Raw genomic sequence first — 16,422 nt, 5'->3', positions numbered from 1 at the left:
TGTAAAACAATTAAAAGAGCAAAGAAAGACACTATGTATTAATAAAAGGAACAATTCAACAAGAAGACATAACAATCATAAATATTTATGCACTGAACTGGAGTGCTTCAAAATACACAAAGCAATATGAGGGGTAGCCAAAAGAAATTGCACCTGAAAAAAAAAATACATGAGGCAAACACTGAGAACACTGAAGGGAGAAATAGACACCTCTACCATAATAGTTGGAGACTTCAATTCCCCACTCTCCTCAATGGATAGAACATCTAGACAGAGGATCAATAAAGAAACAGAGAATTTGAACAATACAACAAATGAACTAGACAACATATTTATAGAACATTACACCCCACAACAGTAGGATACACATTTTTCTCAACTGCTCATGGATCATTCTCAAGGCTAGACCATAGGCTGAGTCACAAAGCAATTTTCAATAAATTAAAAAAGATTGAAATCTTACAAAACACTTTCTCAAATATAAAAGAATGAAGCTGCAAATCAATATTAGGCAGAAGGCCAGAAAATTCACAAATATATGGAGGCTAAACAACACACTTTTAAACAACCGTTAGTCAAAGAAGAAATTACAAGATAAATCAATAAATATCTCGAGGCAAATGAAAATGAAAACACAACATAGCAAAATTTAGGGGATGCAGCAAAGGCAGTTCTAAGGGGGAAATTTATTGCCTTAAATGACTGCATTTAAAAAGAACAAAGAGCAAAAATTGAGGAATTAACTATTCACTTGGAAGAAGTAGAGCAAGAACAGCAAACTAATCCCAAAATAAACAAAAGGAAAGAAATAATGAAGATTAGACTAGAAGTAAATGAAATTGAGGACATGAAATCAATCAAGAAAATCAGCAAAACAAAAAAAAAATGGTTCTTTGAAAAGATCAATGAAATTGATGGACCCATAGCTAGGTTGACAAAAAGAAAAAGTGAATGCAAATAAATAAAATCAAAAAAGGAAAGGCAACATAACCACCGACCCTACTAAGATAAAGGAGGTAATGAGAGGATACTTTGAGCAACTATGTGCTAATAAATTAGATAATGTAAATAAAATGGACAGCTTCCTAGATAGGCATGAAAAATCAACATTAATTTGAGAAGAAATAGGTGACCTCAATAGACCAATCACAAATAAAGACATTGAATCCATTATCAAGAAGCCCCCAAAAAAGAAAAATTCAGAACTAAATGACTTCACATGTGAATTCTACCAAGCATTCAAGAAAGAATTAGTACCAGTCCTACTCAAACTCCTCAAAGAAATTGAAGAAGAGGGAAGGTTACCTAACTCATTCTATGAAGCCAACATCACCTTCAAACCAAAGTCAAACAAAGATACTACAAGAAAAGAAAATTACAGACCAATCTCTCTAATGAATATAAATGCAGAAATCCTCAAGAAAATACTTGCAAATTGAATCCAGCAGCACATTAAAAGAATTATACACCATGACCAAGTGAGATCTATTTCAGATCTGCAAGGATGGTTCAACACAAGAAAATCAATTAATGTAATACACCGTATCAACAAATCAAAGCAAAAAAACCACAGGATGATCTCAATTGATGCAGAAAAGGCATTTGACAAAATTCCACATCATTTCTTGATGAAGACACTTCAAAGAATACGAATTGAAGAGAAATTCCTCAACATGATAAAGGGATTATATTAATAACATCATCCTCAATCAAAAAAAGGCTGAAAGCTTTCCCCCTAAAATCAGGAACGAGAGTACAATGTCCACTGTCACCATTGTTATTCAACATTGTGCTCGAAATTCTAGCCAGAGCAATTAGGCAAGAAAAAGAAATAAAAGGCATCCAAATTGGAAAGGAAGAAGTAAAACTCTCACTGCTTGCAGAGGATATGATACTATATGTTGTAAATCCTGAAACGACCATAGCAAAGCTACTAGAGCTAATAAATCAGTACAGCAAAGTGGCAGGGTACAAGAGCAACACCCAAAAATCAGTAGTGTCTTTATACACTGGTAATGAGCAATTTGAGAAGGAAATGAAGAAAAAAAAATCCATTTACATTAGCAACGAAAAGAATAAAATATTTAAGAATAAATTTAACCAAGGATACAAAGACCTCTATACACAGAAAACTACAAGAAAATGCTAAAAAAAGAAAAAATCATGGAATACCTAAATAAATGGTATACTGTGTTCATGGATTGGAGGACTAAATATAGTTGAGATGTCAATTCTACCCAAAGTGATTTATAGATTCAGTGCAATTCCAATTAAACCCCCCAAAACTTACTGTGCAGAAATAAAAAATCCAATAACCAAATTTATTTGGAAGGGCAGGTTGCCTCAAATAGCTAAAAATATCTTGAGAAATAAAAATGAAGTGGGAGGTCTCACATTACCTAACTTTAAAGTGTATTACAAAGCTACAATGGTTAAAACAGCATGGTACTGGCATAAAGATAGAAATACTGACCAGTCGAATCAATTGGAGTGTTCAGATATAGACCCTCTCATCTATGGACAATTGATCTTTGATAAGGCAGTAAAGCCAACTCACCTGGAACAGAGCAACCTCTTCAATAAATGGTTCTTGGAAAACTGGATATCCATATGCAGAAGAATGAAAGAGGATCCATATCTCACACTCTATACAAAAATTAACTCAAAATGGATCAAAGACCAAAACATCAGAGCTAAGACCATAGACCTTTTAGAAGAAAATGTAGGGAAATATCTTATAAAACGTGTAATAGGAGGCAGGTTCCTAGATCTTACACCCAAAGCATGAGCATTGAAGAAAGACATAGATAAATAGGAACTCCTCAAAATTAAACACTTTTGTGCATCAAAGAACTTTGTCAAGAAAATAAAAAGGGAACCTACACAATGGGAGACAATATTTGGAAACCACATATTGGATAGGGTTTAGTATCCAGAATATATAAATAGATTCTTCAGCTTAACAGCAAGAAGACAAACAATCCAATTAAAAAATGGGCAAAAGACATGAACAGACACTTCTCAGAAGAGGAACTACAAATGGCTAAAAGGCACATGAAAAGATGCTCAACTACATTGGCTGTCAGGGAAATGCAAATCAAAACCCCCAAAAACATCATCTCACACTAGAATGGCCATTATTAAAAAAAACAGAAAATGACAAGTGCTGAAGAGGATGTGGAGAAAGAGGCACACTTATCCACTGTTGGTGGGAATGCAAAACGGTACAACCACTATGGAAAGCACTTTGAAGTTTCCTCAGGAAGCTAAGTATAGAATTGCCATATGATCCAGCAATACCATTGCTAGGTATCTATTCAGAGGACATGAAAGCAAGGACACAAATGGACATTTGCACACCAATGTTTATAGCAGCATTATTTACAATTTCCAAGAGATGGAAACAGCCCAAATATCCATCAACGGATGAGTGGCTAAACAAGCTGTGGTATACACATATAATGGAATATCACACATCTGTAAGACAGAATAAAGTCATGAAGCATATAACAACATGGATGGTCCTTGAGGACATTATGTTGAGTGAAATTATGCAGAAACAAAAGGACAAATACTGTATGGTCTCACTGATATTAAGTAACATTAATGAGTGAACATGGAGAAGTGAAGTTAAGAACACAGGCTATCAGGAGATATAAATAGGGTAGAGATTGGGCAATTGGTGCTGAAGGGATACAGATTGTACAACAAGGCTGATTGTAAAAATTCAGATATGGATAGCACAATACTACACTGAATGAAGCTGAATGTGAGTACCGTTGAGGGAGAAGAGCTGGGGGCACGTATGAAATCAGAAGGAAGGATAGAGGATAAAGACTGACATGGTACAATTCAGGAATGTCTAGAGTGTACAATGATGGTGATTAAATGTTCAAATTAAAAAATTTTTTCATGAAGAAGAACCAAGAAACGTCAGTATTGCAGGGTGTTGAAAATAGATGATATATGGGAAAAAGTTCAATCGATGTAAGCTAGGGTTTATAGTTACCAGTAACATTGTGATATGCTTCCACTGACTGTAACGAAGGCATTATTCCAAAACTAAATGTCAACAGATGGGGGGATTGGGAAAGGAGTGTGGATTTTTTGTGAAAGAAAAGGAAATGTCTTCAGATAGAGTACGGTGGTAAAGGTATATCTATACACTTAGGCTGGATTGTATGATGTATGAATAAAACTATTTAAAAATAGTCAGAGAGAAACAAGTGCTAGAGAAAATGCAGAGAAGAGATGCACCTATTCGCTGTTGGTAGGGAAATGAGAGGTGCAGCCCCTTGAAGGACAGTCTCGTGATTCCACAGGAGGCTAGGGATGGGTTTGCCATATGATCCTGAAACCCCATTGCTCAGTATATACCTGGTGGAACTGAGTGTAGACAGATGGATATTTGCACGCTGGTGTTTCTTGAGGCAGTGCTCCTGATCCACAATGAATAGAGATGTCTCATGGGTACAAGGATTGAGGAATGGAAAGGGGAACTATGGTGTATACATACAATGGATCACTGAGCCACTGCAAGAAGGTATGAAGTTGTGAGGCATGCAACTATACGAGTAAACTTTAACAGTTGTGTGTTAAATGAAATGTCAGGAACAAAAGGACAAATATTATCATGCCTCAATTATACGGACTAACTGTAATATAAAAATTCTGTGAACTAAATTAAAGAGCATGAGTTATCAAGTTAGGGCTTTTTGTAAGAGGTCCTAGATTCTATGTGCTTACAGCAGTCACATATATTCATGAGATGTAAGTGTTAATTCTAAATTCTGTGATACTAAGCTCTTTGTATATAACATGGTCTTTCCCAGAAACTTTGAGTATTTATGTGACACCTGAGACTGAGAGTCAGAGCCTTGAAGCTGTGAAAGTCAGCAGTACCCCATACAGGAACTGTTTAAAAAATTGAAAAAGTGATCAGACATCGAGTAGAGTATGAATGAAGCTGATCTGGATATGACTAAGGTATATCAGAAGACCAGATAAAAGGATGATATCGTCCGTATATTAAAACTTCAACTTCTGTGTGAGACTACAGTGAGAGATGTTTATTTGGTGCAAGATTCATATTTTGGATAGTACATTTCCTAATTTAACATGTATGGTCAGTTTAGTTGAACACCATAAGTACAGGGAATCTTGAGTAGGGCATGAGATTTTGGAAGTTTTTCCAGATTAGTGTGATATCTCAATAAATCCCATAGTTATTTGTACAGTGAATAGAGAAGTATTTGCAAAGTCCCCTTAGGGGAATTAGGAGAAAGAGAGAAAGATTCAACTTCCCTATTTGGAGAATTTCTGATGCTCTTGCAAGCAGTGGGGACAGCCAAACAAATAGGCTGAGCCCATTCCTGCAAAGGAAGGGCTAAGTCTACTTAAAAATAAGCCTAAGAGTTACCCCCAATGAACCTCTTTTGTTGCTTATATGTGGCCTCTCTCTCTAAGCTGGCACAGCAAGTGAACCCATTGCCCTCCCCCGTTACATGGGACATGACTCCCAGGGGTGTAAATCTCCCTGGCAACATGAGACAGAAATCCTGAGATGAGCTGGGACCTGGCATCAAAGGATTGAGAAAACTTCTTGACCAAAAGAGGGAAGAGAGAAATGAGAAAAAATAAAGTATCAGTGGCTGAGATATTTCAAACAGATTTGAGAGGTTATCCTGGAGGTTACTCTTACACATTATGTAGATATCCCTTTTCAGTTTATGTGTATTTGGGTGGCTAAAGGGAAGTACCTGAAACTGTAGGGCTGCGCTCCAGTAGCCTTGCTTCTTGAAGATGATTGTATAATGATATAGCTTTTACAATGTGACTACGTGATCATGAAAACCTTGTATCTGATGCTCCCTTTATCTGGGGTGTGGGCAGAGGAGTAAAACACAATGGATAAAAAACAAACAAATAATAGGGGGAACAAAGGTTAAAATAAATTATGTAGATGGAAATACTAGTGGTCAATGAGAGGAAGGGGTTACAGATACTGCATGGTTTTATTCTTTTTATTTCTTTTTCTGGGGTGATGCAAATATTCTAAAAAATGATCATAGTGATGAATACACAACTATGTGTTGATATTGTGAGCCATTGATTGTACACCATGTATGGAATGTTTGTATGTTAAGAATATTTGTGCTTGTATGTTATTTTATCAATAAAAATATTTTTTAAAAGGCATCAGAAGTAGGATGACTAAGAACCAACCAACTTTCACTTTTTTTCCAGAATAGGTTTCCTAATATCCTCCTTTCTAGCAGTTGCCTCTTTTTTTTTCCCTTTCTACTTTCCTTGACATGTATAGGTTAGTTCTGCTGTGTTAGTATTTTTCAGTGTTCTTTGGGAGAATCTGGCCTTGATTATCTCAACCTTGAGGACTAGGGATTGCTGCATCTAAATGCCAGGCACAAGGACACCATTCAAGTCACAGAATCTAACAAGAGGTCATGAACAAACAAAATTTATGCAAATGAGATAAAGGGAGATATAGGACCAGGAACCAGACAACTCTTGCCCTTTAACAGTAATAGCTCTCCTTTCATCTCCCTAAATACCTGTTACATCCTCTTTTTTTCCACCTCACTTCTGTTCTCTCTTCATTTTATCAATGGGGCATGTTAGTGCTTTCTACCTGTATATCCTGACAAACTTTCAGGGCAGTCAGTAGGACTTAATCTTACGAAGGTCTAGCCAACCTGAAGAACAGTTCAACGTGACTTCTCCCTGGCATGATTTGTGCAGCTTGGATGCATTTCGTCCCATAAGGACAGTCAGGCAGGTTCCAGTCTGAGGTGTGCTAGAACCCATTCTCAGGTGTGTCTACCTTAAAATATGGGCTGACTAAAGAAACTTCTAGGTTCTCAGTAGTATAGCTGATGTATGGGTATAGAGACAAGTGCACCATGTGCCTATAAAGATATCTCCACATTATAAAATGTTTATTGGAGAGGAAGACACCTAATGGAAATATGTAGGACCTATGTGACAGGTGAAACCTGGAAATAAGTAGAAGTGATTGACAGGGAAATTTGAGCTGGATCCTCTTCCCTACCAAGGAAGGTTAATAAGAGCATATCCCTCTGGAAAAGAGTAGTTTTGTAGACAATAACCAGACAGAAGTGTTAGGTCTTGTTGAATTTTGTATCCCCAACAAAAACATGTTATTCATCTTAACCCATGTCCCTATAGATGTGAACCTATTGTTAATAGGACCTCATGAAAGTGTTTTTAGTTAAGGTTTGGCTCAACTGAATGAGGGTGGGTCTTAATCCAGATTACTGGAGACCTCTTAAAGAGAAAGCCCCAGGAAGGAATCTGAAGTAGGAAGTCAGCAGATACCCAGAAGAGAAAGGAAAGGACATGGCCATGTGACAAGAAAGCCAGGGAACAACAAGGATTGATTGCCAACAAGTCAGCACCAGAATGTCCCTGTCTTTGGGTAAAAAATGTGGCCTTGCTAATGCCTTGATTTTGAACTACTAGCTTCTAAACCCATGAATCAATAAATTTCCATTGTTTAAGCCCATGCCAAATTATGGTATTTTGTGATAATAGCTCAGGCAAACTGAAAAGCCTTAAGGCAGAAGTGAAAACTGGTGTCCTTTTTCCTCCCTCCTATTGTTAATTCTATATTGCAATTTTAACATACATATGTGTTAGGTAAACAAGAGTCTGATGTCTATCAAAGTATGAGGGGCACAGGAGTAACTGCCTCCTAGTGCATGCCATTGCCATTGACCCTGGGGACCAGAGTGGTGGCAGGAGCATTCTCATCTCTTTCTCTCAAGTAAGAAAGCTATATTTTCAAGCTTCTAAGACACAGACCAGGTGACAGAGAGCCTGTGCTTCACCCATAACAGCAGGCAAGTGTACGTTGTTAGATTTTCCTGTGAAATACTTAACTGCTATTCTAGTTTGCTAGCTGCCAGAATGAAATATACCAAATTTAGAATGGCTTTTAAAGAGGAGAATTTAATAAGTTACAGGTTTATAGTCTAAGGCCGTGAAAATCTCCAAATTAAAGCAAGTCTATAAAAATGTCCAAACCAAGCCACCATCAAGAAGTTACCTTCACTCAAGAAAGACCAATGAGGTCAGTGTTTCTCTCTCAACAGGGAAGGCATAAGGTGAACATAACAACATCTGGTAGCTTTCTCTCCTGACTTCTTACTTCATGGAGCTCCCCTGAGGGCATTTTCCTTTTTCATCTCTAAAGATCACTGGCTGGTAGACTCTTGTTCTCTGGGCCTTGTGGCTCTGCTCAAAAAAGAGCTCTCTCCAAAATGTCTGCTCAAAAAAGAACTCTCTCCAAAATGTCTCCTCTTTTATAGGATTCCAGTAAAGTAACCAAGAGCCACGTAGAATGGGCAGAGACACGTCTCCATCTAATCAAGTTTAATACCCACAATTCACTGAGTCACATCTCTGTGGAGGTAACCGGATCAACTTTCCAAACTATAGTACTGAATAGGGATTAGAAGAAACCGTTGCTCCCACAAGATTGATTAGGATTAAAACATGACTTTTCCATGGTATATAAATCCTTTCAAACCAGCCCAACTGCTAAATATGGTTTGGCACAGTAAGGGGATTAAAACCATTCATTAAAGTTTCATCTGTGTCTTTTTATTTGTATATATGTTTGAAAGGTAGAATGGGGAGTTGGGTAATAGTTAAGTCTAAACTATAACCTCTGCTTGGCTTTATACTCATGCAAGCCTCTCTGCTGATTTTAGTGCAAGGGAGAGCAAATAGGAGAAAACAGTCTTAGATGTTCTCAGGCAGGACACTCTTGGGATAAAACTCATCATAAAAGAATAGTGAGGCCAATCAGTTAGTGTCAATTTTAAAAGGCTTCGTGGTTATCAGAAAGGAGAAGTGACTGGTTCTTTGTCCAGTCTCCATTGACTCATATAACTCCATTGAAGATATAAGAACCTGTAAGTATTAACTGAAAAATCTGTCTCACTAAAATATTTTCTAAGACTTTCTCGTTACCCGTGAATCACAAAATAAAAAGAAGCAGCAGTGGGGGTGGTGACTGGAGAAGAACACTAGAGAAGCTTCTGCAGGTTGTGTTCAGTTTGTGAAAATTCATCAAGCCATACAAGTAAAGTTAAGGGCATGTTTCTATATGATTTTTATACTTCAATTTAAAACTTTTGGAATGCAAAAATAGAGAAAACTTTAAAGACTTGTGAGGGGATTTGGTAACACAGTTGTTTGCATTTGTCAATATTCCTTGAGTGATACACTTAAGATTTGCATATTGCATTGGATGTAAACTTAAAAAAAGAAGAAAAGAAAAAGAACTGAAAGCAAACACTGAATTAAACAGTTAATGAGCTGCATGCAGAAATCTTTAGGGGTGAAGTATACCCATGTTTGGAACTTATTCTGGAATGCATCCCAAAAAGTGAAATGGATTGATGGATGAAGGGATGAATAGATAAGTTATAAAGCAAATAAAGAAAAATATAATTGTAAAATCTGTGTAGTGGGTATATGGGTGTTCACCGTACAACTCTTTCAACTTTTCTGTATATTTTTTAAAGTTTTTATATTAAAATATTGGAAGGAGAAATCTGAAGAAAAGATAAAGAATTCTCCCCATTTCCTTATAAGTATAAATGGCAAATTCAGCCCATTGAGGACCCACACACATTAGCCACAATTAGCAGGAGACAGACAACAGAAGTCACAGCAATCCCTGAGAGAGGTGTCTCAGAAGATAGAAGTGCCCAGTGGGAGTTGTTGATGCTTAAGGTGAAGATGGCTTAGGTATGAGCCCTGGAGAGACTCCTTTAGAAAGATTAGGTAGTAGAGACACCAGATGGTAACTAGAACAGGAAAAGCAAATAAAGAATACAATGCAGTAGATGTCAAGACATGTTTATGGACACATGTGAGACAGACCCTGGGGTTTGTACCATCATGTACAACCAAGCTGTCGGTTTCATTCTGACATTTCTGTAAATCACAAATGTTGAAAGTACTCATCACTAGAATCTGAAGCAATCTGCTATGCTTGGCATATTAGCTAAAGAAAAGGTTTATATACTTCTAGCTACAATCAGACTTTTCCCACATTTTGCAGCTGCCTAAAACATTGCATTTGTACTTGAAGAAAAATAGAAAATACAGGTAAATGAAACAAATGTAACTATTTACTTTAAGTTGGAACCCATGTTTTTCCATGCAAAAGCTACTCTAAATGGAAATACAGACACCAAAATGTAAGAATGGATATTTTCTCCATCATGCCTTCAGCTTCAAAGACATAGTGCCTTAAGAATTAGCCTACATCCAGGTTTTCTTGATTACTAACGAGTGATCCTGGGGAAAGAGATTTTATTTTCTCCTTATAACTTTATTCAACAAATACAGTAAGAACACACAAACTCCTACAAATATGAGTCCCTTTTGCATATCTTTCCAGGGTTTTACTGATATTTTGCTGGAAAGAGTCATGCATGGGGGAGCCAACATTACAGGATTCCAGATTGTCAACAATGAAAACCCTATGGTTCAGCAGTTCATACAGCGCTGGGTAAGACTGGACGAAAGGGAGTTCCCTGAAGCCAAGAACGCACCACTAAAGGTAATGTTCCATGTCATGTAAAAACCTTAGGCCAAATTTTCAAAGCATTTTGATTTAATCTTTATATGTGTAAGGCCATTCTGTGATCAAATTCAAAGGAGCTAAAAAGCAACTACAGGTGATTCTATTGCATTTGAAAGTAAACCCCCAATTAAAGAAGCCACTGAGAATATGACCCTTTAAAATCCAGTGTTTGGGAATAGGTTCACTTAATTTTTAAAATAAATTTAATTTGCTATCTGCTCATAACAATTTATAATATTACAAGAACCTGATCTGGGCAAAAGGAGGGGGCAGTGGGAATAGGTAAGAAAGATTGATAGTCTGAAACAGAAATTTAAATTTACATTATTTATGTGATTGCTTTGGGTGAATACGTTTCAAGAATCTCAGTTCAACCAAGTGAATTAGGTTCTAAAACAAAATACTGTAGGTTATATGTACAATGAGTAGAAATGCTCTCTTGCCTAGAAAAATATCTTTTAAAATAATCAGATTACCTAGGTTGCTCATTTAATGGAATCAAGATAAGAATATTAAAAGCGGGCAGGCCATGGTGGCTCAGCAGGCAAGAATGCTTGCCTGCCATGCCAGAGGACCCGGGTTCGATTCCCGGTGCCTGCCCATGTAAAAAAATTTTTAAAATTAAAAAAAAAAGAATATTAAAAGCAAAATGTCATGTTTAAAGTATGTAGAAATGCTTTTATTTAAAAATCATGAATTAAAACAGATAATAAATTAAGGGAAAGTTATTCATGTTATACAATGTGTCTTTTGAATGTACTTTTAAGTAGCTTACTCCTTCAGTGCATTGAGTTAAGAATCCATTTTCAAACATGAAACTGACTTGAAATTCTTCCTTCCTGTTATGGTGGAAGCATGTACCATGGCTATGGGATCCCTGTGATACAAGATGAGGAATCAAAGTAGAGTTTAGACCCTTCCCTAAAAAAGGAAAGGGGAAAAGTGCTCTCTTTTCTTATGGTTCCAAGACACCATGAGAAAGGTATCTTATTTTCTTCCTCCCTGGCAAGACAAGAATAGGGGGAAAGACAGATTAGAGAAGAGACATTTTAGGCTTATGCAAAGCTACTCTGATTTGGGTCACATCAGAGCATAATACAAGTTAGACCTTACTTTATACAATAGAAAAATTGTGAGTTAAATGTAATTTTTCATTCATTTAAGTCATTTACTAGTTAAGTGCTACTCCATGGTTCAGTTACAGTAATTTTACATTTTCCAGGACAGTCCTATTTCAAAAACACTCTGACCCATGGTCAGATCAACTGTTCTAATTTGTTTCAGCAAACGTGGTCACAATCCCTATGATGAATCCTTTGTAATACAAATCTTTTTATGTAGTAAATAGAGACTTATCTTCCCATTACAGTTAGATGAGCTTATATAAACTTAGATTTTCAGAAAACTGCCTTCCACTCACTGCTTTGCCACCAATAGATTCAAAGAATAATAGGTAGAAGTGGAGAATTCATTTATTCAACGTTTTAGCAAGTCAGGCACTGTGTTAGGCACAAGAAAATGGACAAGGATAAAAATATGAAAAGAATACTGCAGAGTGGTTTATGTCTGCTCAGAAATTATAGGACTGGTAAAAAAGAGAAGGGAAACAATTTATGATATTTCATGGTATGTATAATGTAAAGTTCAAGGAACCCGCTGGCGAATTTTCAGGCTTTGTAAGTAAAGCCATTCAAATAACTTAATAAAGTGGAATATTTAAACAGATGGTTACAGCTTTCAGATTACTTTTGTTTGGTGCTAGTCATTATGGAAACTTGCTCAGTATCAATCAACAAAAAGCCCACTTTAAAAATTAATGTTCAATATTTTTTATTAGGAAGTAATATTGTCTAGAGATTAAAATCCTGATGCTTAATTTTCTCTATTTTATGAACTTTTCTTTTGGGGGCTTTTTTTCTGGCATACTCACACATTGGTAAGTAGAAGCTGAATAATATAGAAAATTAATAGCTCTTTTGGCATGGCTTGGAAAAGACTGCATTAAGATTGCTGAAAATTTATGCAGTTAGCTGAAAAAAAAATCACCCTCATATTGGCTTTATGTAGTGCTAGGATACGCAGACACCAAGAATTTTCTTCATGACAGACCATATGCCCCCTGTTACAGTCATAGCTGATAATCTGCTCCTGAAAGAAAAGTTACATAAGGAAAGTCAGAAAAGTAAATTGATAACTATAAAGATGACAATGTATTCGCCCCCAATTGTATTTTGGCATAATGTATATATATATAATTTCCCTTATGACTCTTTATTTTTTTTTTTGCATGGGCAGGCACCAGAAATCAAACCTGGGTCTCCTGGCATGGCAGGCAAGAACTCTGCCTGCTGAGCCACTGTGGCCTGCCCTTCCTTATAACATTTTGCTGCATTAAAAAAAAAGCTGGCAGTAGTCTATATTATACTAGCATTTGTCAGCCCTGTAAAATAAAGGTCAGCTTATTTTAATCATACCTTGTTGATTCATTTAATGAAAAGACACCTACCATTTCAAATCACAGATAATCAAATCCCTTGTATTAAGTGACTGACCTTATCTCTAGTACAACATATCAATCTATCCAAGGAATAGAGAGGATTTTTGCCTGAAAGAGGGAGCGTCATAAAGTATTGCCTGCAAATAGTCAACACTATCAGATTTAAAACTCAATAACAAGAGTAATTTTCTACGATCGAAAACTGGCTTTGATTTCGGCTCCCCCCAAGGAAAGAAAAATTGATTTATTGGGAGCCAGAGGTCCTAGTTTGCCAGAAATGTGGCCCAGAAAGAAATGATTAATGTGTCCCTCCAAATTAATTTCAAGCTAACTTAGCTATTTCCATTTTCCCCTAAGTAAACACCAAATCTGAATCTTCTATTACAACCAGCAGTAACCCAACCTTGCTTTAGGATATACAGTTTCCACTCCAATCCACACATACCATCTTTTAACTTCACAGTATTTATTCCTCTATAAAAAGAACCAGTCTTTTAGTAGTCACTCTCTCAATACAAAACACAATACTGAGAGCAAAAGAGTGATTCCCTTGAGCCACTTGACCTTAATAATCTTAACATTTGCATGCATGAAGTAAGTGGCATCATTCTAGAATGAATCAAAGTCAGAGAGATCTCTTGATTCAACTAATTAGGAGACTGACTTCATAGAGCAAGAGGCAGACAAGAATGAAAATTATAAGAAACAAGGAAAGTTGTCAGGGTGTCATTTGCTATGATCTCTTATTTTCCATGAATTCATTTCAGTATACATCAGCATTGACACATGATGCAATACTGGTCATAGCAGAAGCTTTTCGCTATCTGAGGAGGCAGCGAGTGGATGTTTCTCGGAGAGGCAGTGCTGGAGACTGCTTAGCAAATCCTGCTGTACCCTGGAGTCAAGGAATTGATATTGAGCGGGCTCTAAAAATGGTAAGGATCACAATGGGTGATTGCTGGGGGTGGGGTGGAGGGGTTGCTTATAAAGACACAAAAAGATGAGACCTCAATCTTGATGAAAAACATACTAAAAGGAATGGGATCAAATCTATACAATCCCAGAGTGTTCAGAGAGGATGAATATGGATTTTTATTCACCAAAATCTAGAAATGTAAAACTAGAAGTTCTTCCTTGAAACTTGGAAAGTGGTATATTTAGGGCAAATGAATATTTAGTTCTGTGTTACACCTGCAGATAGCAAATGGAACTCGGTGCCCTCAAAAGTTATGAGTTGAAAATGCAAATAGCTTCAAAAATTCAAACTTTCCAGAAATATGGTGTTCCTTAGGAAATTAGGATATTATATGGGAAACTCTTAATTTCAAGGTAGACATTACAAAGGGCAAAGCATTCTTTGACTCATCCGACTAAATATTAGCCTGGATGGACCGTGGGAATAAGCCAGTGCGACAGTATTTCTGTTATCATAAAGAACATTAATCTACTCTAGAAGGTGAAATGCAAGAGCATGATACATTTGTAGACCTACTTAAGAGGCTTTTTTCCCAATGTTCTAAGAAGAAGTCTAAAGAAAAACATGGGAATCAAGGGATAAAGCAGCCAAAATAGGTGGCTTGTTTTTAGTATTTACTGGGAAGAAGAACATTTAAGGTTCAAGAGGTGTCCTTTAAAGAGATTCCATTATTTACAGTAGAAGTAGCATCACTTGCTTTCCAAGCAAGAACTCTTTCCTGAATATTTTGCTTTATGCGATGTGTGCCTGCATGCATTAAATAAGCTGTCAAGAGTATAAGAATCTTTTATTTCTAGTTATTTAATTATCCTTATGTTTGGGACATACAAATAAACAAAAGAGATAGACCATGATAAGATAATTCTGTGCACAACCCAGCAACAAAGCATTTGTTAATGGCCTTATAACAGAAATCATTTTGTGTAGTTGGCTCTCTTACTGCTGCATTAAAGTTGTCAAGATGGAAGCTTTCAATCAAAAGGGGTTAGAAGCCCTGTGTCTCTCTCCAAGAAAGAGCTATGATTCATTCTCCCATCATGCAGATTTTTATGTCAGTATGTCAGTTCCCTAATAAATGCCTTAAGTGTACTGTTGTAGAGGTAGCACTGCACGATTTTGAAGAGCAGTTAATTAAATTCAACCTTCATAGTAGTTACAAGATTTGTATTGTCAAGTGAGATATAATAATTAGTGTAATATAAAACTCCCTCAGAATGAATCAAAAGTAGCTTCATCAACAAAGCTTCAAGGGGCAAGACCCAGCATTTCCAATAGACTCCCCATTCATGACACAAACAACTACCTTCCAGAAATAGAAAACTGCTTACCAAAATGAATACAATAAATTAATTTGGCCAGAAAAAAATTAGATTGACCATACTATTGCACAGAAATGTGTCTGCATGTCTAACTCATTGATAAAGCTTAAGCTATAAATCAGGTAGGTGACTTTCTTTCTGACGCCCTAAAGATCAAACACTCAACTTATTGCTCCAAATAGGCTGGAAAGTATCACTCTTTTCCTAAAGTAGAAAGTACCTTGTGATGAATGGTTGGTGAAACTCCACTATTCAGAGGGACTGCAAGGGAGGCTCGTCTGAAGTACTAAACATTTGACTATGTTAAAAGAATCCCATTTTATTTGAATTCGTTAAAAATGAGATTGCAAGATGTAAAAGAATCCCTCATTGTGAATACCACATATTTGTGGCTTAATAAATCATTCTCTTCCTTCAAAGAAATCTGGCAGGCAAAATCATTACTTGATAGAGGCTCCTTATTTATTTTAAATAAATTAAAATTTTATTCATATTTTAATGAATAAATAAACACACCATTTAGTCAATAAATATTTATTGAGCATCTACTGCTATGTATCTAGCTCCATGTTAGTATGCAAACATGAAGTAAGTTGAGGGGAGCTAACATTTAAATTGCTAAATGTAAAGAAATTCTTCTAACAGTCTTAAAGTCACTTGCAAATTGGATAGTCATTCTCACAATTTGCAAATAGTATAAAGATCATTCTCAGCACCATCTACTGAAATATCTATCACAGATTCTAAGCCAATAAGATTTATTCACTTGTTCAGTAAATGTTTCTTGAACACCTGCTCTATCCCACACATTGTATTAGCTTCTGGGAATACAGAAATAGAATGTCCTCCATCTTGAGGTGCTCCCAGTCTAGTATGGGAGCCAGAAACACACAAATGATTAAAATGCTGTGGTTAAGTTCTACACAGGGGTGCTATGAGAGCCTAAAGGGCAAACACCAAGCAGAGACTTGGGGTTGGGGTGGGGGGG

The 16,422-nt window shown here is 36.4% G+C and overlaps 1 protein-coding gene across 5 annotated transcripts in view; it reads left to right on the top strand.

The window, feature by feature from the left end:
• The window catches only part of GRIA3 (glutamate ionotropic receptor AMPA type subunit 3), a 344,281-nt gene that overhangs the window by 201,240 nt on the left and 126,619 nt on the right, over nt 1-16,422 (top strand). For all 5 annotated transcript variants that reach the window (XR_013169443.1, XM_077145651.1, XM_077145654.1 and 2 more), the window contains exons 6-7: nt 10,457-10,618; nt 13,907-14,074. Coding sequence is in view for 4 of the 5 variants with exons in the window: in XM_077145651.1 (XP_077001766.1) it covers nt 10,457-10,618; nt 13,907-14,074 (330 nt within the window). In the remaining variant the exon portion in view is untranslated. The remainder of the gene's footprint in view (nt 1-10,456; nt 10,619-13,906; nt 14,075-16,422) is intronic.

The sequence above is a fragment of the Tamandua tetradactyla genome, chromosome X (genome assembly GCF_023851605.1).
Source record: "Tamandua tetradactyla isolate mTamTet1 chromosome X, mTamTet1.pri, whole genome shotgun sequence".
NCBI classification, from domain to species: Eukaryota; Metazoa; Chordata; class Mammalia; order Pilosa; family Myrmecophagidae; genus Tamandua; species Tamandua tetradactyla.
The sequence above is the reverse complement of the archived record's forward strand: the minus strand, read 5'-3'. Positions and strand labels throughout refer to the sequence as shown.